This window comes from Myxocyprinus asiaticus, chromosome 23 (genome assembly GCF_019703515.2).
Source record: "Myxocyprinus asiaticus isolate MX2 ecotype Aquarium Trade chromosome 23, UBuf_Myxa_2, whole genome shotgun sequence".
In the NCBI taxonomy this organism is placed as follows: Eukaryota; Metazoa; Chordata; class Actinopteri; order Cypriniformes; family Catostomidae; genus Myxocyprinus; species Myxocyprinus asiaticus.
Genome location: NC_059366.1, coordinates 837,850 through 864,777, shown reverse-complemented (window position 1 = coordinate 864,777; position 26,928 = coordinate 837,850). Strand labels below are relative to the sequence as shown.

Genomic DNA, 26,928 nt, shown 5'->3' with positions numbered 1-26,928 from the left:
TCTCAGGCTGAGACTAGTGGGACACATTTTTGTAGACTAATATATATATATATATATATATATATATATATATATATAAACAAGACTCATTTTAATTGCCAAACTCGAGGAATTTAACTCCTGCTTTTGAAATCAGAACTAGCATCTCGCCCTCACGTACAAACCATCCAGTGGACATTCAACACTTGCCTGTTACCACCACCAGGTTAACAGACTGAGACATTGGTCTGACCCCTGACTGCTGTCACTAGAAGCTGGTCAGGAAAGTATCCAATAGCACAGCTCAAGTCTCAATATCCTCTCTTCCTACCAGACTGTCTGTCTCTGCTGACCAAGACATGTTCTGTCTCTCTCTCTAATTGTAGTGAAGACGTCTTTGCTCTGGAAGACTTCCGGTCTTGTTCCCAGTGATAGAGTGCCTAGCTACCTATAGAACTATGGGCTGGAACACCTTTGACAGACTGCTCCAGAAATACCACTGACCCCTGTTATCAGACCTTACAGGCACATTAATGTGTAGAGCATACGCTGATCTAGGGCTGCAACTAATGATTCTTTTGATAGTCAATTAATCTTTGATTATTTCTAAGATTAACTGGATAAATAATTTTATTTCCTGGATTTTTATTAAAATGTGATTTTTTAAAAACAGAACTGATAAAGGCGTAAGGATTTGCCTTGATTTATGATTTGAATTTTTAAATATTATTATTACTTTCATGACATATGCAAAACAGTTCATTTCCTTCACTTGTAAAACAATAAAATAATGTTTGCCATAGTATAAATTTACTGGTGAAATCAGAAATCATTACATTTGGCATTATCAGGACTATCAAATTTCAGACCCTTAGTTTTATTATACATGGTTTAATATAGTGCAATCATCTGTAAATGCAGTGCAGATTCGCTCTCGTGCTGAAAAGCATCATCCCAGTGCTCATTGTATTACATGATGAGAAATGATCTAAAACACTTCAAAAACCACCACACCTTGACCTCTGAGACACTGGTGTTATATCCATAAGAGCTGCACAATTGATTACATTGAAACTGAAATAGATGTATGATGTTGCAAGGTTACTGAATTGCAATGCACTGTTTAATAAAAATGATTTCTCTCCTTTTCTTTCATCGGTTTGATTGATGCGGATACGCACGCATGCTCGCTTGCTCACTGAAGTTTAACGGAGACCTGCATGTGGTAAAGACAAACAGTTTACTGAAATATGCGGAAATACGCGCCTGATTTTGAATTCATAACATGTATCCATTGTAAAACATAGAAAATAGCAATAAAATATAAGTTATGTGCTGGAGAGAAACAACTCTTAAATAAATCAAACAGAACAATCACTCTGTCAATGTACCAGCCACAGCAACCGCTCCATATTAAGCTGTTTGCTTATTATAATCTTCTTTTAAACGTTTATAAAGTGCTCTCATGTGCTTGACATCTTGGGTCATGTTTTTTTCTGCTTCAATTTGTCTCCGTCATTTTTCAAACGAGTTTCATCATGCAACACATTTTCACTGGGCTGTAAAGTGGCGTCACTGATGGAGCTTCTCCATGCTCACGGCATATATCCAACTAACCGATAATGAAATTCGTTGTCAATGATTTTCATTATCGATAATTATCGATTTCATCAATTAGTTGTTGCAGCCCTACCCTGATCCACACCTAACCACACCTGAACAAGACTGGATCACCAGCTGTGCACACTCACCAAGACGATGAGGACGTGTCTCCACTTTGCAGTGACCGATTTGGTCCCTGGTACTTTATGGAATAGTGTGCAGTACGGATGTATATAATTCAGAGTAAGCCTCTCCAATTGTGTTTTACAAAAGTGTGCTACAATAAGTGCCATTGTTGGTGCTGGAATTTGAAGTGTTTAACCTTGTGCGACCCCGCATCCTCATGCGCGTACACTTTGTTTTGTCCTCCTTGTGTAGTTTTTTTATTTTTTTATTATTTGTGCTTTTCCCAATACACATTGTTCCAAAGCAGCTTTACAGAAAATCAGCTGTAATGTCTATAACATCATAAAACATGAGTAACCAACACTTCTGGAAACATAATAAACAATTTGATGAAAGAAATCTGACTTTCTATAGCTTGGTATTACTTAATTTCAAAACTTATTCCTGCTAATTTTTAGGAGAACTATTTGCTCTTCAAAAAAATAAAAATAATCTGTATGTTTATTTGGGGCTACTAGTTACAAATCAAAAATGGAAATGGAAAATTCACACAGCAGTCACTCTTGGGTTTCAGGAGTTTAATTTTTTGCTGTGTATCAACAGTTGGCGAGCCTCCCATAAAGCTCTCAGCCACACTCTCCTATACTTCTTTGCCTTGTTTGAAGTCAAGCCAATGGAAGTGTGTTTGGTGCACATTATGTTTGATTTGTGGCTGTTTTACACCAGAATGTCTCCATGGGGATTAAAAAGTGTAATAAAAGAAACTCCGTTACAATAGACAGTTCTATGTAAATTTAGTGTTGCACGGTGTAACGGTGCCATGGAACTACAGTGGTACTCAAGCATCAATCACCCAGTTTTTTCATTAATTACGGTTGTATGAACAGTTGTAATATTCCCAGATGGTAGTGGTATTCGGTTGTGAAATAGCGTTTGCAGCTCAGACTGCACCTCACTGAAGTAACAGTATACATCGGAGCAAAAGTGCTGCCATAGGGGCTGTTCAAACTGGACGCTAGACAGAGTGCCACAGAGCTGAACAGATCATGGGGATCTCGAGACACCTGCTTTCTATTTCATTCGTTGTGCTCCGTCAAGCTTTGTGTAGCGCAGATGTCACTAAGATTCGAAAAGCAATTTATTTTGCAAAGAGGACTTCACGTGACTGTTACTCATGATTCCAGATTGTTCTTCACCCATCAAAGTTTCAGCGCTTGATTAACGGTAAAGAACGTTTTTTTTCCCATTTGCTCTGTTGTGCTGAGGGGCCGCAGTGCCTTATTAAATCTGTGTTTACTGCTTACATAAAATACAGCCTATTGCAACAAATGTACTTCCTTGGAGAAGAAGTAATAAAGAGAGCAAGTAATTCGGGCTTCAACTTGATCTCTAGCAAGACGTAATGGCCAAAGACCTAAACCTTAGCCATCGTCAGCGCTTGGCACCCATCTTAAATTTGAATGCACCATTTTAACACTCAAATGTGCATTTTTATCTCAAGTTTGACAAATGTAAAAAAAAAATTAAAAAATTGACAGTCTTAGTTTGAATTTATTCAAACATTCTTCTGTAAGCAAAAAGCTAAAAAGAACAAATGAAAAAAAAAAAAGATCTTGGCGAATTAAATATGTGGGCTGGGGAAAAGCATGGAGTGATGGCACTGGTATCCTATTCACAAAAGACAGAAAAGACAGATGGGGTAACGCATAAATAAATCAAAGATATGGGACAGAGAAGAAACAAATCCTTGAAGCATATTGTGTGCAGATTAAGGTGACTTGTGTATGTTTACAGACCAATCAATGAAAAAGAAGCAGAGATGAAGACACAGTGGTAAACCAAGCCTGGATCTTTAGTTGAATATTTAATAACATCTACAGACCAGAGCATCAAAACACATCTGATCGTACTCATACCCTGACCTTCAGCGTCTCACTTTAGCTCCCGTGAGAACAGAGCCCCATTACATTGCTGACGGGTTATCTGAAACATAAGCGAAACATTAAGGAGCCTCTGAGCGAAGCTGTAGTGGCAGCGGCCCCGGGCGAGTATCGCCTTTCTCTGCTGCCCGGTACTTTCGGTAAGAAAGATTTGCAAACTGCAGCGCTCAGCTGTCATTGAGTTCTATAACACGTATCGAGCGGGATGGCTCAGGTGTCTGTCAACGCGGCATATTAAAATAACAATAGATCGCTCCATATGTAAACTAAAAGCTTTATTGACAAACTACAAACTAACACCTGGCAGGAAAATGGATCCCGGAGGGAGGAAATGGCAAGATGAGGGGGCGTCTGGCCTGCTGCGGGAGGGTAAACTGAGAACCCCGCCGATCCAAAGACTGCTGTTCATGCAAGACAGCAAACTGCACAAGAGAGCGATAATAACATCCTCACCAGCAAAATGTGCTCTGCCATATCAAAATTTCAGAATGAAAAATCATATTCAGTGGTCACTTAAAAGACTAACCACAGCACATTCATAACAAACAATCTGTGGGAACCACAAAGCAATGCAGAGAGTGATTTTACACCACCTGATCCTTTTAAACATTACCAAAAATCAAAAGACAAGCATATGAGCAGGTCTAAAATGACTTAGTCCGGGCATACACGGTGAGAGAAACACATAAGTCAGTTTATCTGATAATCGTACAGATACAGTGGTACACAACACAACGTTACAAAATTATTAAACAGAACTTCCTGTTCCGGTTGCTGCACAAGTCTGTGTTTGTAGCTTGCTAGCCTGCTTAGCATTGCTTATTCACGTTCATCATTTAATCCTTTGACATTTTACCGCCTGCTTCGGGTTTTTCCACTTTTGTACTGTTTCAACTGTGTGTATTTTGCCACGCACACACGTTTCTCTTTTTTCTTTTCTTTTTTTCTGCTTGTCTACATCTTGCATCACGACTGCGTGCATTCGTTTTCTCCACTGTGTTTTACATGGATTATTGCATCAGTCTCAAACATCTGCTGATTAGGAACCACATCGATCTCAAACCCTTGCTGCTCAAGAACAACCATAACAACAACAAACAATTGCAGTAAGTCATGGCATCCGCTTATGTTATTTCTTCCTGCATTGCAAAGAGCCTCAAAATTGTCTTCAGAAGCAACTTCAATCCTTCGCTGTCATAGGTCATGAAGAGCTAACAAAACTTATCAAAAGAAATCAAAAGCCACACCATGTATGTCAGATCCAATACCAACCAAGCTCTTAAAACAGGTATTCCCAGTAATCTCAGAACTTCTTCTTAATATTATTAACTCCTCGCTATCCTTAGGACATGTCCCAAGAAACTTTCAAATGACAGTTATCAAACAGTTTAAGAAGCCACAGCTTGATCCTGGAGATTTGGCTAATTACAGACCGATTTCAAATCTCCCATATATGTTGAAAATGCTAGAAAAGGTAGTGTCCTCCCAACTATGTTCATTTCTACAGAGAAATAGTATATATGAACGATTTCAGTAAGGATTTAGGCCCCATCACACTACAGAGACTCATATCCCGAGGTTACCAGAGCCAGCCAGATCCAGCTCCGTTCCTGATTGGTGTCGGACTCCACTGCTATGTGTCACTGAGTGATGACGACAAACTACAGCCGGTGCTAGCCAGACATCACTTCAGTTTTTTGACTCCAGAGGATGAACTTATGCCAGCTCCAACTGTAAGACATGGGATACTTCATATGCCACTGCCTGAACCTTGGATTTATGATGGACCCCACCGAACCTCACTGAAATGACCTGCAGGTTGAACTGCGATGCACCTCATTGATCTCTGCCTGCATCACCTTTGCCTATTGATGGACTACACTCTTGAAATGGAATACATAGACTATCATTTAATTGCCAACAAAAGCCTTCATCAGCCAACTAACAAAGGACAATGCATCTGTGTGAACTTCTGCAGTTAATCCAGGATGGACTTCAAAGACATCAGTCACTAATCTTAAATTTAATAAAAAATCTTTTTTTATTTTTTTAAACATTGGACCTTAACGCTTACTTTACAAATTTAAAACCATGACCTGCACTGCACACAAATAACTAATATTGGCATTATATTCATGCTGTTTAGCCAGAGGGGAACTGACCCCCACAGTTAACCTGGTTTCTCTCAAGGTTATTTTTCTCCATTAACTAACATTTTATGGAGTTTTGTGTTCCTTGCCACAGTCACCTTCAGCTTGCTCACATGGGTTCTAAATACAATTATTATTTAATTACTTATTTTTATGCACAATTTACAATCATATTTAATCAAACTACACAATGATGACTCTAAGACTTTATAGTTATTACAGTTTCATTTTCTGTTAATGCATGATCTTCTGAAAAGCTGCTTTGAAACAATGTGTGTTGTGAAAAGCGCTATACAAATAAAAATGACTTGACTAAACAAAGCCAGAGGAGATTTTAATTCCTTGTGGCAGTAATAGAACAAACTGTAAACTAGTTAATGAAACTCAACCGTGACTGACTCCAGCTACAGTCCTAAACCTATTTTTATTTTTTTAAATCTAAAATCTAAAAAAATACTCCTGATAAAACATTAAAAACAGAATGTGACCTTCAAAGCATACTCCAATGTTATTCATCCCGAAATAGAACCACCAAATTAGCAAATTAACTATCGATTAAACAATTTAAAGAGAGAAACATTCTCTCAAAATAAAGATTGTGACCATAACTTAGAAATAAAGAGAGGAAGACATAAAAAAGCCTGAACACCAAGAGAGCAGAGAATATGTAGACACTGTGACCTAAAAAGAGGATGATTTTTAGAAGAATATCTCAACTCTGTAGGTCCATACAATGCAAGTGAATGGGTGCCAAAATTTTGTAGCTCCAAAAAGCACATAAAGTGACTACACACAGTGTTTCAATTCATATCATCTGAAGCAATATGATAGGTGTGATCAATATTTATGTCTTTTTTTTTTTTTTTACTCTAAATCTTCACTTTCACTTTTACATCTGAAGGTGACATGAGGTGGACCTTCAGAGCTGAAATATTCTTCTAAAAATATTCATTTGTGTTCTGCTGAAGAAAGTCATACACATCTGGGATGGCATGAGGGTGAGGAAATGATGAGAGAATTTTCATTTTTGGGTGAACTATCCCTTTAAACTCAATGATACAGAGAAAATCTCCTTTACACTTGGAAGTTCTCATGACAGCACAACTGCACTAGCTGGTAAATATGTGTCTGCTATTCACATTGTTAGACATGACTAATTCACTGTATACATTTAATGCATTTTGTGTATATTCTCCTATTTTGTATGTATTTTTTATTTAATCATTCTTAGGATTTAAATGTTCTCATTTTATTTTTCCTTTTTTATTACTAGTTTTTGTTGTATTTATCATTGTATTATCTTATCTTTTTTTAAATATTTTGTCTGTACATAACCTTAAAAAGTAATGGCAAAAACTGTACTCCAATTGTCATGCCAATAAACCTGAATTGAATCAATTGAAATTAAATTCTTTATGTTTTACAATTAAAACGGCAGACTCCTTTGTTTTGCTAAGACTTATTTCATAGCTAACATTTTATGCATCCTAAATATTTTCCGGAAATAAAGTCGCACCTGAATATAAGTCGCATCGGGTCAAAACTGCGTTGTTGAGAGAAAGAAAACCACACAGATAGGTTGCATCTGTGTATAAGTCGCACTGACAGAGGGTTCATGTGGCAGGCATTAGTACCCGGGAGCAGTCACCTGACTTCCCTTCAGCAGCATGTCAGACCCGCTCCAGCATGAAGATTACCTCAGCATTTAGGCATTATATTACGGCATATTTTAATCGGGCGTATTTGCTCAAAGTAATTGTGCGTAACAGCTTTTCATATTCTGTTTGTGTTTCATGAAAAAAAAAAAAACTACAAATAAGCCAAATCTGTTGTAACTCTATGCTGTGACCAATTAAACAGCTTTTAGTCTGTAAAACAGTATACCTGTTGTATTCTATTCATTCATTAACGTTAGCCATGGTCTATCTGTGGATATTTCTTATATTTGCAATCCTCTTTGCTACATTACACACTATCCTGTTCATGACTCCACCATCAGAAAGATATTGGCCAAAAATGCCATCCATGGAAGAGTGCCGAGGCAAAAACCACTGCTAACCCAGAAGAACATTAAGGCTGAACATTAAGTCTGAATTTTGCCAAAACACACCTTGATGATCCTCAAACCTTTTGGGAGAATGTTCTGTGGACTGATGAGTCGAATGTGGACTGTTTGGAAAACAGGAGTTCCGTTACATCTGGCGTAAATCAAACACAGAATTCCACAAAAAGAACATCATACCTACGGTCAAGCATGGTGGTGGTAGTGTGATGGTGTGGGGATGCTTTACTGCTTCAGGGTGACTCACAATAATTGAGGGAAACATGAATTCTGCTCTCTACCAGAAAATCCCAAAGAAGAATGTCCGGTCATCAGTCGGTGAGTTGAAGCTCAAGCACAACTGGATTATGCAGCAAGACAATGATCCAAAGCATAGGTGTAAGTCCACCTCTGAATGGCTTAAAAGAAGCCAAATTAAAGTTTTGGAGTGGCATGACATGAACCCGATTGAGATGCTGTGGCAGGACCTTAAACGGGCAGTTCATGCTCCAAAACCATCCAATGTGGCTGAACTAAAGCAGTTCTGCAAAGAATAGTGGGCGAAAATTCCACCACAGTGTTGTGAAAGAATGATCTCCTGTTATTGGAAGTGTTTGGTTGCAGTTGTTACTGCTAAAGGTGGCACAAACAGCTATTAAGTTTAAGGGGGCAGTTAGTTTTTCACATGGGTGATATAGGTGTTGGAGAACTTTTTTGCTTCAATAAAAAATAAAAAAATAAACACGTTTCTACGATATTCTGCTGCTGAGATATAATTGTTGCTATACGGTTGCGGAAAGGATGCCGATCCAAATCAAAAGAACCCACTTCCACATCTATAGGGCATTCTACTGCTTAGATATGACTGTTGCTGCAAGGTTGCTAAGGTGTTCCATCTGATTGCTAGGGCGTGGCTAAGCACTTGTTAGCGTGTTACGGAAAGGCTGCTGGTCCAAATCTAAAGAACTCACTTCCACTTCTCCATGACAATGTGCTGCCGACATATGAGTCTTGATATATATCCGGTCTCTTCATGCACATTCCTCAAAAATCTGTAAGAACAGCGCTTATAAGTTTACATGACCACATAAGTGGAGTTCTCTGGGAGAAACCTGGGTGTGTTAAACCGATTTCTCTTAATCCCTTAAACGACATAAGGAATCGCTGTTCTCCTTTACATGGTGAATCAGAATGTCTGCAAAAACCCTGGAATAACCCGTTTTCTTAAGTGCATGTAACACGTTTACCATGTGACCACATGTCAGTTCAGCAGAACCTCTACCGGCTGAAATTCCTCATGTCGTGCACTGTACAGGCTACTGAGAACATAAGATGCAAACATTGAAAAGATTGAGCAGGAAACTTTACACCGCTTGCAGACTGTTTGTACTGAAAAAAAAAAAAGAGCAACTGTAGCAACACCTCAGGAATCCATGACTACACACACAGGTTAATAGCCTCATGTTTTGATTTCAGCTAGATAAACAAGGATGAGCATGAATAAGTGAATATAATGCCCTTCAAAGTAAATATTGTCCAGTCTGCAGAAAACTAGAAGACAGGAAGATCCAAGTCATATTGCTCCGTTCACACAATCAATGAAAACTAGGGATGGGACAATATGGTTCTCATGATTCGGTTCGATATAAAATATGAGGTTCACGGTTTGATATAATCTCGATTCGATATAACAACTCTTAAATTACAAAATATGTCCGAAATTTTTTTCTTTTCTGAAAATGTTTTGCAAAATACACAATATAATTTCTCTTCAAAATAAAGTTATTTAATACACAATATAAATGTTCAAAGTTTACTTTTCTCTATAAAAAAAAAAAAAAAAAAGATCACAAACAAATAATCTTTCAAATATAGTGGGCTACATTCAGGCTGATCAGGTGCAAAACATGCAATAGAACTGAACAAAACCTGTCCAGAAGTATGTGAAAGTGAATATTTATATTTAATCACTTGTTTGTCATCTTTATTATAATCACATTTTAACTTTGTAAAAAATACAAAAATTCTACATTCTATTAATATTATATCATGAAATTGTATATATTATAATGATATGAGCTATCACAGTTTGAAATAATGTGTACAATTTACAAGCAAAAAAATTGTGTATAAGAAACGCTAAAAGGGCACTGTCTTAAATATATTGTTTTTCAAACCAAAAGCAATCGTATCACTTTAGAAGACATTAATTTAACAGCTGTTGTCGTATGGATGGCGTTTATGCTGACTGTCTCTGATATTTGGAGCTTCAAAAGAGAAATCTCCATTCACTTGCATTTTAAGGACCTTCTGAGTTAAGATATTTTTCTTCAAATGTGTTCTGGTGAAGACAGAAAGTCATACACACCTGGGATATCATGAGGGTGAGTAAATGATGAGAGAATTTAAATTTTTGGGTGAACTATTCCTTTAAATTTTTAAAAGCTAAATTCAGGCACTTTAAGCGTTTCAAGGACCTTGTGTGAACCCTGTAAACAGTGTAGGAAAAAAATCCTGTAGTGGTCAAATCAAGCGATTGAGAGATTATAATGTTTGACGGGTCATTTTATTTATGATCATATGGACAGAAAACAATGTTGCAAATTTCAAAATATAGAGTTATGCCACGATATTGGTTTGTGATATATTGAAATTCTATATATTGTCCAATCCCTAATGAAAACTGTATTTACTAACAGGTGCGAGTCTGTTCATACAACAGCTTACAGTAACGGCTTCAATGCTGTCCGAATAACCGAAGTCGAGCACTTTTTCTATTCTTGTCATAGTCCTGAATAACGCTTAAAGCCACAGTGACACTGACTAAAGAGAATATTAAAGACGGTGTCTTCCATAACACCAGAACTTTTAGTAACAATTGACATGACATTATTTACTGTAATAAACCAGTCCAAGTCACATGTTTGTTCTAAGTGTCGAGCGCAGCATTTCTTAGTTAAAAGAGCACTCATTTAATACATCTAATATTCTGGCTATGGTTTGCTGTCATTATCCATTTGACAGTTTGAAAACAACAATGATCAACTCTCTTAGTATCAGTGGTGTAAAGTATTTGAGTAAATGTACTTAGTTACAATACTTAAGTATCTTTTTGGCAACTTTGTACTTTGACTGAGAATCAATGATATTAGCAACTTTTACTCTCTACTCGACTACATTTTGGAATAAATATATGTACTCTTTACTCCTATATTTCAATTGACAATGACCTTTACTTGTTACACTTTGCATGGAACCCTAACTTTTTCTGCAGCGGCTTGTTTCTGCTACAGAAGAGGCACTATCGCCATCTACAGGGTATTGAAGGTACTAGATCTTGTGCGTTTTACCCTTACGTTCCCAGACTTGTCGATGAGGCTACTCCATGCGAATGTGAGTGCATTAGCAGCTAGAATCGCAGGTGTTTCATATATCAGATGACGACATGGCTGCAGCCAGTAATGAGGCCGAAGCCGGCATGTCCAGTGCCAGCACTGATGACCATTCATGGCCTTATTGCTTTGTTTGCCACGAATCACAGAAATAAGTGCCTTTAAGAATTCAACCTCAAATTTGAAGAAACACATTGATGAATGTTACTTTAATGTAAAGTTAGCTAGAGAGCAATCTATATAGGCCATGTTTGACCTTACAACGGTATTGTCTGCATTATGTTAGCTTATTGTTAGTCAGCAATGCATCCACATAGTGGAAATAATAAATGTGTGACTATGCTTATGTGGGTCCTTGTAATTATAATGCGTTGTCACCATGACTTTATTTCTTCATATAGGCTAATATTATATGATGATAGTGGTAACGAACTAGAGTTGTGAGGAGGAGGGAGCAGCTTGACCAGCACTTTTTTTTGGAGCCAACGTTCTCTTGGCGCACATTTAAACACAAACGAATGCACACAGGCTACACCCTGGTGCCCGGACATTCCTGTTATGTCCATTATTACCTGCTCTAAGTTTTCAAAGGCAAAGATCATTATCATCATCAACACTACAACAAAGTTACAACAGCTACTGATTTGTCAACAACCACTGCAACATGACATTATATTTTAGTTTTAAAATTCTAATGCAAAGTGAATGAATGTAGCCTACTCCACTGAAACTTTTAGGCATTCTTTCACAGTCAGATAGCTGAATTGGGCAATCCATTTGAATGGTGAACTTTGGAAAGATCTGCTAACAGATTATAAATGGTGCATCACGTCTATTTAGCTGTGAGTTTGGAGCCTATAACCAAACAACTCAAAATTGGAGTGACAAAGACCATTTCTCAAGCAACCGTTGATAAAGCTGTACTGCGATTCATTGTACATGGTCTCCAACCTTTTAGCGTTGTTGAAAAAGAGGAATTTAAGGACCTGATTCATGAATTGCAGCCTAACTCTACTGTGTGATTAAGACCCACCATCTGCACCAAGATAGAGGAAGCTGCAATGAAGCTGCAATGAGAAATGAAGATAAGAGTAACAGATGCCATGAGAGGGGTGGAATACATCTGTACGACCACTGATTGCTGGAGTTCAAGAAGATGCAGCTTCATAGGTATGACAGTGCACTGGATTGACCCAGATAATCTACACCGATGCTCTGCAGAACTTGCCTGTTGACAATTAAAGGGGTCACACACATTTGATGTTCTCGCAACTGCGATACACAACATACACTCTGAATTCGAGATCCATGAAAAAGTTGTCTGTATATCAACAGACAACGGATAACATTTTTTGAAGGCCTTCCGTGTCTGTGGAGATGAGAACAATAACACCAGTGTTGCAGAAGGTGCAACAGCAACCCCATCAGAGGATGAGGATGACTATGACACTCAAGATGAGGAGGAGAAATGTGAGGAGCTTGTATATGTTGAGGTGACTAATATCCTGGCCAAGGATGATCTTGAATTTCAGTTGCTCAAGCATCAACATTGTGCCTGCCATCTTCTGAACCTGGTTTCCACCGTGGATGTTGAATCTGCTCACTCGGATGAAACATACAAAAAGTTATCAAGATCATCCTTCTCCAAATGTTGGGCCTTGTGGAAAAAGAGTGGCCGGTCCACCATAGCCGCAGAGAGGGTGGAAGAGGAATGCAGTATGCAGTTAATTCGTCCAAACGCCACACGATGGAACTCCTTTCTTTCAGTGGAGAGGATCCTGAATCATGAAGGAAAAGGGAGATGGTGCTATCAGGAATCTCTGCGTGGAATTCAAAGTCCCCATGTGAATAATATTTTATTATTATTCTAAATGCAATGATGCCATGCAATTTCTTTAAAGCTGCTCTTAAAGAAATTTTTTATGCCTTTTACCACCAGCAAAGGTGACAACAATTGGTATGGCATCATAAGATGTAGTAGAATGGTCATCCCAAGACGACCATGTCAGATAAAATAATAATGAATAATAATTTTTGCTTGCCATTCAAAAATGGGGAATACAAATGAATGCAAATACAAATGAATGCAAAGTGATCAACTATACTATGATTAAACATTTCTATCCTGATGGGAGTGGAGTCACACAAGGAGTCACTGAGGATAAAAAGTAACCAATTACTGCAAAATATAGATGCAAATGTTTTAATCAAAAGTTGCTCTTTCATAGGTTCAATCCTGCAGAAAAAGCCTTTCTTGGAGAATTTGTCGCCAAAGCAATCATCATCTTTCAGGGAGAAACCAATGTGCACATGGGCTGGCTGTACCAACACTCAACATCATGGTTTCCAAACTTAAACGAGTTAAGACATCCATGAAACTCTGCAAGCCCCTGGTTGATGCAATCCTGGTGGGTGTGAACAAGGGCTTCGGTGAGATGCTCAAAGATCTTGAGCTGATTGTGGCTGCAATCCTGCTTCCAAAGTTTAAAACCTATTGGACAACAGATGATGGCACCCTCAAACTCGGTTTGTTGACATATTTGCATATCAAACTAAATCATATAGCGGTCACATACTAATTAGCACAGATTTAAGATTCAAATAAAATTAATCACACACTCATTTTAGAATTCTGAGTTCTGAAGGAATACTAATTAGTGTTCTAGCATGTGTGAATTTTCATTATTTAACCAATTCTTGAAGATGTCACACTTCATAATTGCATGAACCACTTTGGGGAAATATGCCAATATACTATACCACATTTATCAGTAATGTGTGTAACCTTCGGAACTAAAATCCTATAAATATTCTATTAGAAACAGAATCAGTACATATAAACTCTATATTTAAAAATAAAATAATAAAGTTGCTGTTGAATTAATTTTAAATTGTTGCAGAAATACTACTAAATGTGTATTGTACTGTAGGTCTTGACTTCATAAAAGAAAATATGGAGGAGACCTCACAGCTTCCAAGTGATACCACCTCAATCATGCCACGTTCCAAATCACTGAGATCACATTTTTCCCCATTCTGATTGTTGATGTGAACATTAACTGAAGCTCCTGACCCGTATCAGCCTGATTTTATGCACTGCACTGTTGCCATACGATTGGCTGATTAGATAATTGCATGGATGATTGTTGGTGCCAGATGGGCTGGTTTGAGTATTTCTGTAACTGCTGATCTCCTGAGATTTTCACACACAACAGTCTCTAGAATTTACTCCGAATGGTGACAAAAACAAAAAACATCCAGTGAGCGGCAGTTCTGTGGACGGAAACACCTTGTTGATGAAAGAGGTCAACAGAGAATGGCCAGAATGGTTCGAACTGACAAAGTCTACGGTAACTCAGATAACCGCTCTGTACAATTGTGGTGAGAAGAATATAATCTCTAAATACTATACTGAGATGTGGGTTGGCGCTGTTTTGGCGGCACGAGGGGGACCTAAACAATATTAGGCAGGTGGTTTTAATGTTGTGGCTGATCAGTGTGTATATATACATACACACACAGTTGCAATCGAAATTATTCAACCCCCTCAAGACAGTAAGGATTTACAAAAGGTACAATTTTCTGATGAACCAGAATTTAACTTTACATCTATATTAGATGAGTGACACATTCAAAGTCATAGTGTGAATATATAACCTAATATTTGTAAATAGCAGGATTTTTTTAAAATACAGCCATGTCATAATTATTCAACCCCTGTTGCATGAAGTTGTTTCTTAAATATGTAAGGCTACACAAGTAATTGTTTTAAAACAAAATTAAGTCATCAATCTGCAATGGCACTTAAGTTTTCAAATGTAAATTTAGCGTTGTAAGCAAAAATGTATTTCTATGCAAAAAATGCAATTAAAAATAAGCTGTCTCAAAAGCTAATAGAGGAGATTATTTCATTACACAAGAAAGGTCATGGCTAAAAGTACATTTCCAAGGCACTTCAATTTCCAATAGACAAAGTTGGCAGCACCATTCATACATTTTTTTAAATATGGTACAAAAGCAACCTTCTTGGGGTGTGGAAGAAAGCAAAACTTCACCAAGGGAAATGTTGACTTGAATATTCAAGTAGTAATTTGGAAAGACCTGTGGAGTCCTGGAAGAAGGTTTTATAGACGTATGACACAATTGAAAATGAGTTTTAGACCAATGGGTCAGCAGTATGTCTAGAGTAAGATGACAAGGTGTTGACAAGAACGACACCATCCCCACAGTCAAGCATGGAGGTGGGTCGGTCCTGTTATGGGGGTGTTTTGCGGCCGCAGGAAACGGCTATCCTGACTATGTGACTGACACCATGGATTCTTTCAGGAATCAGGCCATTTTGGCATGAAAAATGTGATGCCTTCAGTGTGTAAATTGAAGTTCGGTGATCACTGGACTTTCCAGCAAGACAATAACACCAAGGATACATCCAAGTTGTCCAAAATCTGGTTCAGGGATAGGTTGTAGAATGTCCTTAAATGGCCCTTTCAGTCCATCATTAAAATCCCATTGCAAACCTTTGTTGGGATTTCAAGGAAGCAGTGGCAGCACAGAAACCAAAGAATGTCAATGAGCTGGAAGCTTTTGCTCATGAGAAATGTGTAAAAATTCTAATAGAGGGGTGTCTGAAGACTGAGAACACTTACCTGAAACATTTATTTGCTGTTATTAAGGATATATGATTGACTTTGGGGTTGAATATTTTTGACATGACATTTGTGGAGAGAATTAGTTATTTTTATCTTAAAATTTGGGTAAACTGAACTCTTTGTTCTCAAAATCACTCAAATGTGTATTAAAACTTACTTTGACTGTTTACTGAGGTTTTAGTTGATGTGTTTTAATTCACATCACCAGAATGTACTGCTGGTCAGGGGGGTTGAATAATTTTGATTGCAACTCTATATATATATATATATATGTGTGTGTACAGTATATATCTAAATACAAAATATATATTTTTTTATATTTACATTATATAATAGTATATTATGTTAAATTAAGTAATATAAAAATATTTCTGTTGTAATTTCTTCACTTTCACATGTTATTGTAATGCTCTTTGATAAAACCCACAAGCCCTTATTTCTCATGAAGCAAAACATTTGAGATTTTGTTTCATCATTTTATCACTCAACAAAAATAGAGTAAGCATGCATCACCTCCTCGGTGTCACTGTGTCGTTAACAATGTGTGAATGAACCCTCTTTGACAAGAAACATTCACCATTATCTGATCGTTAAATTAAAGTGAAACCAGAACGCTTTGCGTTCACTATCAACCTTTGTTCATTTATATTTTTGGGGGAATTTGGCGCGATCCTTCACTGACGGCGCGCACATCAGAGCATTTGAGAAGCATTTCACATGCTCTTCCAGACAGGAGCTGCTCTGGGTTGATGTCCGCGGTTCGGCTCAGTGGTGCTCGGAGTTCAGTTGAATGACACACAAATGTGCCGTTCGTGGCATTTATATATTTGTTTAAAATTCCCTTATTTGGGCATTAAAATGTTATTGGAATTTGAAGTGCACAATAATCGTGGACATCTCAAATAACCGCAGTTAGATTAAATAACCGCGATCAGACGATTATTTAATAATCACGACAGGTCTATCTGGGAAATGCTCATGAAAAGAAACTAATTTTGTAACTAATTAACAAAATGTAACAAAATGTAACAAATTTTTCACTCTAAATCTTGACATCTGCATGTACAGCTCTCTGTGCAAGAGTTAAACGCGAGGAAGTGTAATCAAGCTTGAAATCATAATCACGCCAAGAACAACACAGATGTCCAGATTTATAGTAAATAAGGTTACATTTTACTCTTTTTCTTATGCAAAGCCCACCGTATCGCTTCAGAAGACATGGATTAAACTTCTGGAGTCATATGGATTTCCTTTATGAGCTTGAAAGTGTTGGACCCCACTGACTTACTGTACATTGTTTGGATATTTTCACCTCATATCTCATTCAAAATATCTTCATTTGTGTTCTGCAGAAGAAAGTCATACACATCTGGGATGTCATGAGTGTGAGTAAATGATGAGAGAGTGATCAATTTTGAGTGGACTGTCCCTTTAAAGAGGACCAAGGCCGGGACATTCTTATTATTTAACATTTTGCAGGTCCCAAATAATGCAGGTCCGACCACAATCTGAGTCTGTGCAGCGGCACACTTGTGACCCGGACTGAACGGTCATATGAATGAACTAATAAAGACTCACCCATACTGTTGGTGGAGCTGCACCACGTCAGCAGACATCCGGTGCACATCACATTCAACACACCAAACAGAAGAATACGCCACGACTGAAACAAACACACAAGCATCATTAACAACAGCACTACATACTGTAATCAGACTGCAGCTCATTAGCACTGACCACAGCAGCACAGAGTCACAGTGTGTGTGTGTGTGTGTGAACACTGAGACACACAGTCTACTGTATCCTGAGGGAGAACAGAGTAAACACTGACACCTGCAGTCAAATTGCAGCATTACACACACACACACACACACACACACACACACACACACACACACACACACACACACACACACACACTCTCTCTCTCTCTCTCTCTGGTCTAACAGATCTTCGGTGTGGACTGGGACAAAACTGCCAAGGTAAACATATTAAAACACGTCGCTATCTGATCTCACATATGTGTGTGTAATGATGCCGGTGTTGTCAGCTTGACTTACATATTAAAACACCCAACACATCACTTTAAGAGTGTTATCACCGGCCGAACCCTTGTCACCGTTAACCGCTACAGTTTACACCAATTATCACTTTAACGTCCATCTCAGCGTGGAAACCCATTCTGGAGTTTAGAGTTTCAGCTAACGGTTTTTATTATAACTATAATTAAGAATTGCTTTTAAATAAATTTTACTGACATCAACAACTCACAACAGATGCTGTGCGTTCGAGATGAACTTACCCGTCTGTCAGATGTGACCAGACTAAACTCCTGAGCAAACTTCCCCAGGACAGAGCGGTGAGTTTTACGGAAGGGATGAATCGTGCCCTGCAGGACAGGAAGTACATCAGCACTGATCTCAGCAGACTCGGAATGAGATTATTGCACATTAAAGCATCTTCACCACCAGGATCTGACTGGATCATGACAGGTGAGCAGATATTGACTCATTCATTAAAAAAAGAACACAGGGCTTATTTTGATCTTGTAACATCTTTAAGATCTATTTGGGCCGTACGAGCAGCAGAAGATCTCAATCACAAGTGAAGAAGAAACAGGAATTCTGTTCACAAGGAGAACTGAGAATATGTGGATCATCTTTGTTTAAATCTCTTACAGGGTCATTGATAAAAATTTGAAAAATCTAGTTTAAAATAGGAATGTAATCTTTGTGTCCATGTTGGTTGCTTAATTTTTGAACAACATTTATAGCATTTTCTACCGAAAAATTCTTTAATTATATTAAAATATACTGTATATAAAAAAGTTTTACAAATATCATGACATTTGAGTGAAAAATATCAGAACGTTTGCTCAGGGTTTCACACATATGTGTGTTTTCATAAAAATGTGCAAATATCAGACATGTTCATTCTAACAGCTGATGCTGTTCTGACGACAGTCTCATGTTCCCTCTCCAGTCTGAAGACCTGTACTGTTCTTACCAGCACATATGTGTCCGTTTCATGTTTCTTTCTGTGACCCGGAACATCTGAATGTGAAAACAAAACAGATATTTCCATTTCACTGACAGTCTGCTGTTGATGGAATACAGCACTATAAACTTGTGCTTTAATTACTGTTACAGCATAGACACATAATAATACTAGCCTTTATTCAACCGTAAGATGACATTTGATTAACTTTTCATTGGCTTTTGCTAAATTTCTGTAATTGTTATTAATATAAAGCAGATTGATGGAGTATTCACCCTTTATGTCCTTTATGTGAATGACATCGAGCACCACCATGTCGGGTTTATCTGAGGGCGCGTTTATCTTGCGCTCGGTGACTCCACACGGCACCACATCAGGCTTATTGCTCATGTTTCTGCTGTAATAATCACACGCATCGCCGTGACTGTGATATGAGTCCAGCGCCATCTTCACTCAGAACTTCACTTCCGCTGCGCTGTCTGTAGAGCTGTACGTCATACGTTACGACTGACCACATGACTCACCGCAGCCAATGACGCTACAGAGCTTCTAGAGATCTACAGCAACATAAAGAAAGTACGGGTAGAGACGAGGGACATCGGCTGTTTGTTTATCCTATTACATATCTGTTCATAACATGTAACAGCAAAGAAAAAATAGCAAATATTTTCGTTTTCATATATTATTTTGACTAATTTTATAATTTTGGAAAAAGCATAAATAAAAACATTTCCTTTATATTTTCCCCAAATTAAAGACCATGCTTGAAACTTTGCCTTTCTTCCTTTCTTTCTGTCTTATATATATATATATATATATATATATATATATATATATATATATATATATATATATATATATATATATATATCTAATATTATTATATTTTCCCCAAAAAAAGATTTTATGGCATGGTGTATGAATTTTTAATCTTGTACAGATTATTGAAATTTGTTGAATACAATAATAATAATAAAAAATAGTTTTACCCATTTGTTATTTTCCCTTTGTTTCTCCAATTTTTTTCACTTATATTATGTCTGTAATGCACGTTGCACGTAAGCCTGCTAAAAACGCACCCTTTCTCGTACAAGTCAACAGATCAATAACTTTGAGGACTTTTATTTGTCACGCAGGAAATGTTTCCACCGGAAGTGATCTGCTGCCGTGCCTGTGCGTTCAAGTCTGTCCTCTAACAATCATCACAGCGGACAGACCAGTACAGAGAGATTCTTTTGCGCATTAAAATAATCTTCATTAAATCATCATCTGCTCGATCATGGCGGGAACACTGGCGCGTAAAGCCGTGGATCATCTGCGCAGTAAAGAGTTCCGAGATTATCTCATGAGGTCAGTCAGTGCGTGTGAATGTATTTGAGAAATGTTCGATATACACGAGCTCATGCAGCGGTGTACTGATCAAAACAAACACATATGATTGTTTATCCGCTGCAGTACTGCCGATCACCAGCAGGATCACAACAAACACACAAACAAGAAATCATCATCTGTGACAACAGTGTTCAACAGAGAGGATGTGATTGAGTTTAATCGTATGACCTGTGTTGATCTAGCTGGCCCACATTGATTGAAACTGTGAGAATGACTCGTGATAGTCTTGAAAACATCAATAAGAACTGCGTTAAAATGAAAAACGAAGGAGTAATGTTTTATATTGTATGTCAATGTTTTTCTGCAAAAGTTTCTTTTAAAGTTTCCATTTTAGCGGTATAATTTCCAGCCAATTAAAATGTAAATTATAAACCCATGTTTGTGGTGGGGCCAATGAAAATCTGAACGACTGACCCGACCAGACCAGCAGGAAACACCTGTACTGTTGAGCTCCATACAAGATCACAATAAACACACATCTCATCATCTGGGAGGTCCAAAAACCTTTTACCAAGCGAATTGAGCCAAAAGTGTATCTGTTACATGTAATATTGTACAGTGTTGGATGATTCTCACGAAAGCTGTTAAGAAAATAATATAATATGGTACTATATTATTTAACCCCAAATCAACATTTTGGACCATTTCGACTTTTTTGCATTATTATGACGTTATTGTCAGGACACTAAAGAACATTTTACACCCCCACCAATTCTCAACGTCAGACCATGTCCGGGTGTTTTCCTTTTACTATTCCCATTGTTTTTTTGTTTTTCTTTCTTTTTGTAATTGTTCTCTTTACTGTAACAGTCATTTTAGAATTTATTACAATAAAAATGTGCTGTTGTACAGTGATTTAAAAAACATTATAATTAAAATCAGTGAAAACAAATGCACTACCAAGGCAATATCACTATGACAGTATTTCAATACTGCACATTTTTCTCCATGTTGTGTTTATGAGATTTGGGGTGTAAAATGTGTGTTACTGTCTAAAAAATAATGCCATAATGTAACAAATCTTAATGGCCCTAAAATAGGCTTCATTTCCTTTATTAGTAGTTTATTCATCACCCGACTAATGAATAAAGGAATCACAGTAATCCCACAGAGGACTGTAAGTGCAAACACTTGATTTGATTTGGCAGTGATCAGTAAGTTTTGCTTTCTTCTTGTTTTAACTTCTTTCCTTTCATGTTGTGATCTGCTGGTCCCGTGTGACATTCGACCTCAGCACAGTGAGTTCTCTACATCATCATGTTCATCTGTACTGAAGTAAGATCTGAGCTCCGTCTCTGTGCTAATGTCTGCTGTTGTTGTGTATTTCAGCATTTCTGGGGTCCGGTGGCCAACTGGGGTCTGCCCATCGCCGCTATCTCTGACATGAAGAAGAGTCCAGAGATCATCAGCGGCAGAATGACCTTTGGTACGTGACACAACAGCCCGCTTGTGCAAGAGTGTAGTGTGAGGTGAAAGGCGAATTGAGGTGTTTTCACTCTGTTTTTCACCAGCTCTCACCTGTTACTCGCTCTTGTTCATGAGGTTCGCCTACAAGGTGCAACCCAGAAACTGGCTTCTGTTTGCCTGCCATCTAACCAATGAAACGGCACAACTCATCCAGGGAAGCAGACTCATCAAATACAAGTAAGACCAGATCCTGTCGAGTGAGGAGTTCACGTTTGACATGGTTTTTCTGTGCAAATCCTTCCTCGGTTACTCGAATGTTTACTGTAAACGTGCGACACCTTCTATAATTTGATGGTTTCTGCATGTGTTCAGGTGAGTCTGGTTTGCAGTCATTTTAATGTCATTCATTATGTGTTCCTCTCTCTCTCTTCGTCAGCATGGAGAAGAAGATGGCCAAATGATGGAGGTTTCTGTGAACAACCAGCACGGTTCACATCCTGTGATCAGTGAAGCCGTGTAGCAACATGTTTTGCTGACATCTGGTGCATTTTAACAGAAATAATAATCACATCAATTATATGGATTTCATACAAATGTCATTCAAATCTTCAGACTTTCTTTCTGATTGTCTGTCTGTTACACACAGAACCCTTTTAAGCCTTGCCACAAGGTCTTGAAGTTTGTAGTTTGTAATTTAGATTTGTTTTGGGTCATTTATTTCCATACATGATGTTTAAAAATGAATATGGTTAAAAATAAAAAAATAAAAAAAAGGGTAATAGTCCTTTTGCTGCTTTGTGTTTGAGAGATTTGTATAAACTGCAGCAGTTAGTTAAGTTTACCTTAAGACACAAATAAAGAGACATAGGTGGAAAGATCTGAAGCATTGCCTCTTACCTGAGATTATCATTGAGCGTGTTTACATGAACACCATTACGCTGATAACTCCCAAAAATCATTGTATTTAAAAAATCAGACAAAGCTAGAAAATTGCGTTTACACGACATTTAAAGTAATCGCGTTATTCTCTTTTTTTTGAGTCATGAGCTCAACACGTGCATGCATTGGATGAGCTGGTGAGAACACTGATAAAGGATTTAACATGCAACGTGAAATCGGTCGATCGGTTTATTCTTACACCGTTGATGACCTTACACTATAAAGGAAAGCCGTTTGCTGCGTTTACATGAGCGCACACTTTGTCGGATCGTTAAGCATAATCAGTGAGAAAACCTGCATGTAAATGCACTCATTATCTTTCTGTTATGAGGGGTGTAATCTGTTGTAATCGAGTAAGAAATTGTGGTCTGCAGATAGGGCTGGGCTGGATATACAGATTTCCAGATTCAATTTGATTCCATTCGGATTCATTCAGTCATCATTTCCATTTTGCTTAAATAAGAAAGACATTCTCTCTCAGCTAATGTTGTTAATAATAGGTATATTACAAAAATATACATTTTTTTCATGTTTACTGTACATCCATCATTTGTATTATTTAGTAGGGCTGGGAATTGCCACTAACCTCCCGATTCAATATTACAGTGATAATTAGTTGCAATTCAGTATGTTTTGCCAGGTTTAAAGTATTGTGATTCTATGAATATTGCAATTTATTAATGTTTATTGAAGAACAGTTGTTGCTGACATGACTTTTCTTTCACTCTGAAATACAGAATTTGCAGGTAAAAAGAAGGAAAGTTCAAAACTACAAATTTTCATAATGCACTTTCTGAGCTATTAGTTGACTAGCTGGTGTTTAGCAGCCCATTAATAATTTAGCTGCATTATGTCCACATTACCCAATCAGACGTGTTTTATAGAGATGTATGGACACTAACAAACATTCAACAAATAAAGAGGCTAAATAACTCGCAGAAAACAAAGTTCAAGCAAGACAAACTCCAACACAGTGGCACAAAACCACTTATGTGCATCAGTGTAACCGGAGCGTTTGAAGTCACAAGGCGAACCTCACACTGCATTCAAAAGTACATATTATAAATATTGCGGGGGCACAACATAGTTCACGGCATTCAACAGTTTGATGAACATTTTTTACTGCAAATGTTATTAAAGCAGTGTCGGCCAGAATCTGCATAAAGACTCCTGACAAATTTTCTCCACTCCACAACAAAATAAACCTGTGGATTATGCATAATGACATGAACATTTATCATAGCTGAGGATGTTGACCTCCAACAGTCAACAAACAGTGCTTGCTGGCTGTAGCCGCAGCGCATTAAAGGACTAAACGTAAAGAAATAAAGAGACAAAACTTCTCACACAGAAAACCAAATGTTTCTTTCTGCAGTATACTGTATCTATCATTGTATTGGCATATTAAGCTAAATATGTCATTTCTGTAATTAAATAAAAAAAAGGCAGACAATTTTAAAATCAATTGTGATTTGTAACAGAATAGATTTTTTCCCACCTCTAGTATCTATACTGATTTGTAGAACATGTGCTAAAACAGTTCTGCCTCTTTAGGAATAATGACAGTTTATCGAGCGTTTTACAGTGTTATGTGTGTTATTGTTGAGCAAAAATTCACGAGTCTTATTAAAATTAAATGTTTATTTTTGATCAACAACTGACTGTAAAGAACAGAAAGGATATTAAAACAGACATTATGAATTGTGTGGATCTCGTCTTTGGACGTGGAAAGAGTCAAACCAAAATTTTACTCCCAACCAGGGTACCCGCGGGTCCTTAAAAAGTCTTAAAAATTCTTAAATATACTTTTTAAATTTAAGGCCATAAAAAAGACTTAAATTTTGTTTACTGAGGTCTTAAATTGTGGGGCGTGAATAGAGGAGACGCTTAAAACAGCAGAATCTGCGTTAGTCATAATCATCTCTCTCTCTCTCTCTGTCTCTCGTCCGTCATTTAGCAGCTGACACTTGAGTTTAGTGTAAGCGCGTGCAGGGAAGCGCATTTTTACTGAACTTACGATGTTACATGTATAAACCTTCATAAAACTGTTAATCAGAAATGCAAATGGTGTTATTTTATCTAGCACTATCGCTCCTGCTTATAATCGACAAAGCTGTCAACGTGACAATTTGCAAGCACACGAGGTTGGAGCGGTCTTTTGACGCCTTCGTTATTTTACATCACCTTTGATAAGAATTGTAAAGTTACACCTGTTATATCTCTCATCTCCATCTCTCTAGATCTGACATATACAGGTGTTTTCTCTGCCATCTGAATCAGTCAATTTGAAAAATGTTGTAATAATTATACAATTATAATATTAATAATATACATAATGTGAAAATATTTAATCTATATTTAATATTTAGTATATAATCTGTCTTCAATATACATCATAACTAATTATGCAACACAGTTCTCTTTCATAATTTAATCTGTTTTATAACATTTTCAATACATATTGTCAACTTTAAACGGCCATTTTTAAGGTAACTGACGAGTTTTGACGAGATATTTCACACAAAAATGAAAATTGTCATCACTTACCTTCATGCTGTTGCAAACCTGTATGACTTTCTTATTTCAGTGGATATCAAAAGGAGATATTAGGGCGTTTCAGTCACCATTCACTTACACTGAATGATAAAAAGATGCAGTGACAGTGAATGGTGACTGAGACTAAACGCTCCTTTTTTGTTCATACAGACTCAAGGGTGAGCAGTGATGACAGACGTTTCTTTTTTAAATGAACTGCCCTTTAACTACCTGTTAAAGTATTTGTTAAAGGTATCTGCCAAGAAAAAATATATAAATGTTATTCAGCACATGCTAGACCTTATTCACAGCAGCGCCATGTTTAATTTTTGACGAGAATGACAACGAGGCTGAGACGTACAGTCTCTTCAATGGGCTGTACTGCAGTTTAAAGTGTTTTTGGATCATTCTGCAGACAAAACATTGGAAAAATATATTTTCAAGGACACTCAGTACACAAAAAAACTCCAGACAACATGAGTTGTGGAAAATCAGATGTAACAGGAGCTTTTTCCAGCTTTATACCGTGCATGCCATTGAAGAAATGGTAAGTCTATCCCTCACAGCCTCATTTCCATTCCCATTAAAAATCAAACATGGCGCTACTGTGAATAAGGTCTATAGACCAATCCTCTTGTTTACAAAAATGTCAGCGCATATGCAGTAAGTAGCGGCGGAAAGCCCACTGACTGTTGTGTTAGATTTGACAGACTGGATGATTCAACGAAAATATGACACAAAACCATCATAAATACAAACATATTCTTAGCAATACAATTACTGTAATGAAATGAGTTCATAACAAACATGTAATCATGTTTGCTATAAATTTTTGCTGCAAAGTTGTGAGTTGAAATGATCTCCTCAGTCCAGTCAGCTCTGTTGATGGCTTGAAGCCACAGCAGACAACGAGAGCCCTCGGAATCATTTTTCAACAACGTTCAAGGAGTTTTAATGTTGTATTAACTTATTTAAAAAAAAAGAAAACACATAGATGCACAATAAAATATAAAAAACATGTCCAGAGACATCTAAGTAGTCTCAGTGGTTTTGTATTTACCAGCTAATGAATTATTTAATGTGTTTTTTTTTTTTAATTTATTATTATTGTGAAAGTGGTCTTACATTTTTCTTTTATTTGGCCTTAAAAAGTGTTAAATTTCATTCCTTCGAACCTGCAGAAACCCTGCCAACTCGCAGTGAAAGGATCTCACTGCTGAACTTCTTCACCGCTATACTGCTCAATCACTGTTGAGTGAAATCTGAACATTTACCAGCCAGTGGATTATCACAGACATTTTTTGTCGATTAGCACTAAATGTGGTTGCAAATGCGAGTGATTTCCTCTCATTGAAGAGGATTGTTGAAACAGAGTAAAAGATCGATTTTAGGATTAAACAATCAATATAAAGATAGTTTAAATAAAGATTGTGATGCATCAGAAAATCAAGATTTTTACCCAGTCCTGCCTGCAGTAGTCTAATAGTTTACTCAAAGTTACAGATCCAGGAAGTGGCGGGTTAATGAAATCACAGCGCAGCCTGATCACCATTGAGTCTTTGAGCACCCAGGCAGCACCCAACCAACTGCTCCAAACTACTAATGATTCATTTGAATTATATCATATACATTTCATTATTGAATATTTTGGGGGGAATCTCACAACACATGTCAAGAACATCTCACCTCAAACTATAAATAAATAAAATTAGATTAAAGAAATAACAAAAGGAAATTAGGTCATGTTACCCACTGTTATTGCAGTGCGATTAAAAATGT

General features: G+C 37.3%; 2 protein-coding genes and 1 long non-coding RNA gene across 4 annotated transcripts in view; 2 read left to right on the top strand and 1 right to left on the bottom strand.

The window, feature by feature from the left end:
* slc30a6 (solute carrier family 30 member 6) overlaps nt 1–19,970 on the bottom strand; it is a 35,683-nt gene extending 15,713 nt beyond the window's left edge. Inside the window, exons 1-5 of the mRNA XM_051651151.1 lie at nt 19,866–19,970; nt 19,152–19,433; nt 18,886–18,932; nt 18,182–18,268; nt 17,458–17,542 (exon numbers count right to left, since the gene is read on the bottom strand). Coding sequence (XP_051507111.1) covers nt 17,458–17,542; nt 18,182–18,268; nt 18,886–18,932; nt 19,152–19,323 — 391 coding nt within the window. The 5' untranslated portion in view covers nt 19,324–19,433; nt 19,866–19,970. The remainder of the gene's footprint in view (nt 1–17,457; nt 17,543–18,181; nt 18,269–18,885; nt 18,933–19,151; nt 19,434–19,865) is intronic.
* On the top strand, nt 155–7,675 carry LOC127413757 (uncharacterized). Its single transcript, XR_007892698.1, has 2 exons — nt 155–4,753; nt 5,155–7,675. It is a non-coding gene; the product is annotated as an uncharacterized LOC127413757 (long non-coding RNA).
* A 41-nt stretch (nt 19,971–20,011) lies between the features above and the next one.
* On the top strand, nt 20,012–22,459 carry mpc1 (mitochondrial pyruvate carrier 1). 2 transcript variants are annotated; one of them, XM_051651177.1, is made up of 4 exons: nt 20,016–20,230; nt 21,598–21,694; nt 21,780–21,912; nt 22,112–22,459. In XM_051651177.1, the coding sequence occupies exons 1-4, from the start codon at nt 20,156–20,158 to the stop codon at nt 22,134–22,136; spliced, it is 330 nt and encodes a 109-aa protein (XP_051507137.1). In that variant the 5' UTR covers nt 20,016–20,155; the 3' UTR covers nt 22,137–22,459. The 2 variants fall into 2 exon arrangements, with proteins under 2 accessions (XP_051507138.1, XP_051507137.1); XM_051651178.1 differs by lacking the exon at nt 22,112–22,459 and having other exon boundaries at nt 20,012–20,230; nt 21,780–21,916.
* Nucleotides 22,460–26,928: the final 4,469 nt, after the last annotated feature.

Bases quoted from the DNA above. Each gene is read 5' to 3' on its own strand.
- mpc1 (XM_051651177.1), top strand. From the start codon at position 20,156: ATGGCGGGAACACTGGCGCGTAAAGCCGTGGATCATCTGCGCAGTAAA. The intron at 21,695-21,779 runs GTACGTGACACA...GTTTTTCACCAG, and splicing joins CAGCGGCAGAATGACCTTTG to CTCTCACCTGTTACTCGCTC. The intron at 21,913-22,111 runs GTAAGACCAGAT...TCTCTTCGTCAG, and splicing joins AGCAGACTCATCAAATACAA to CATGGAGAAGAAGATGGCCA.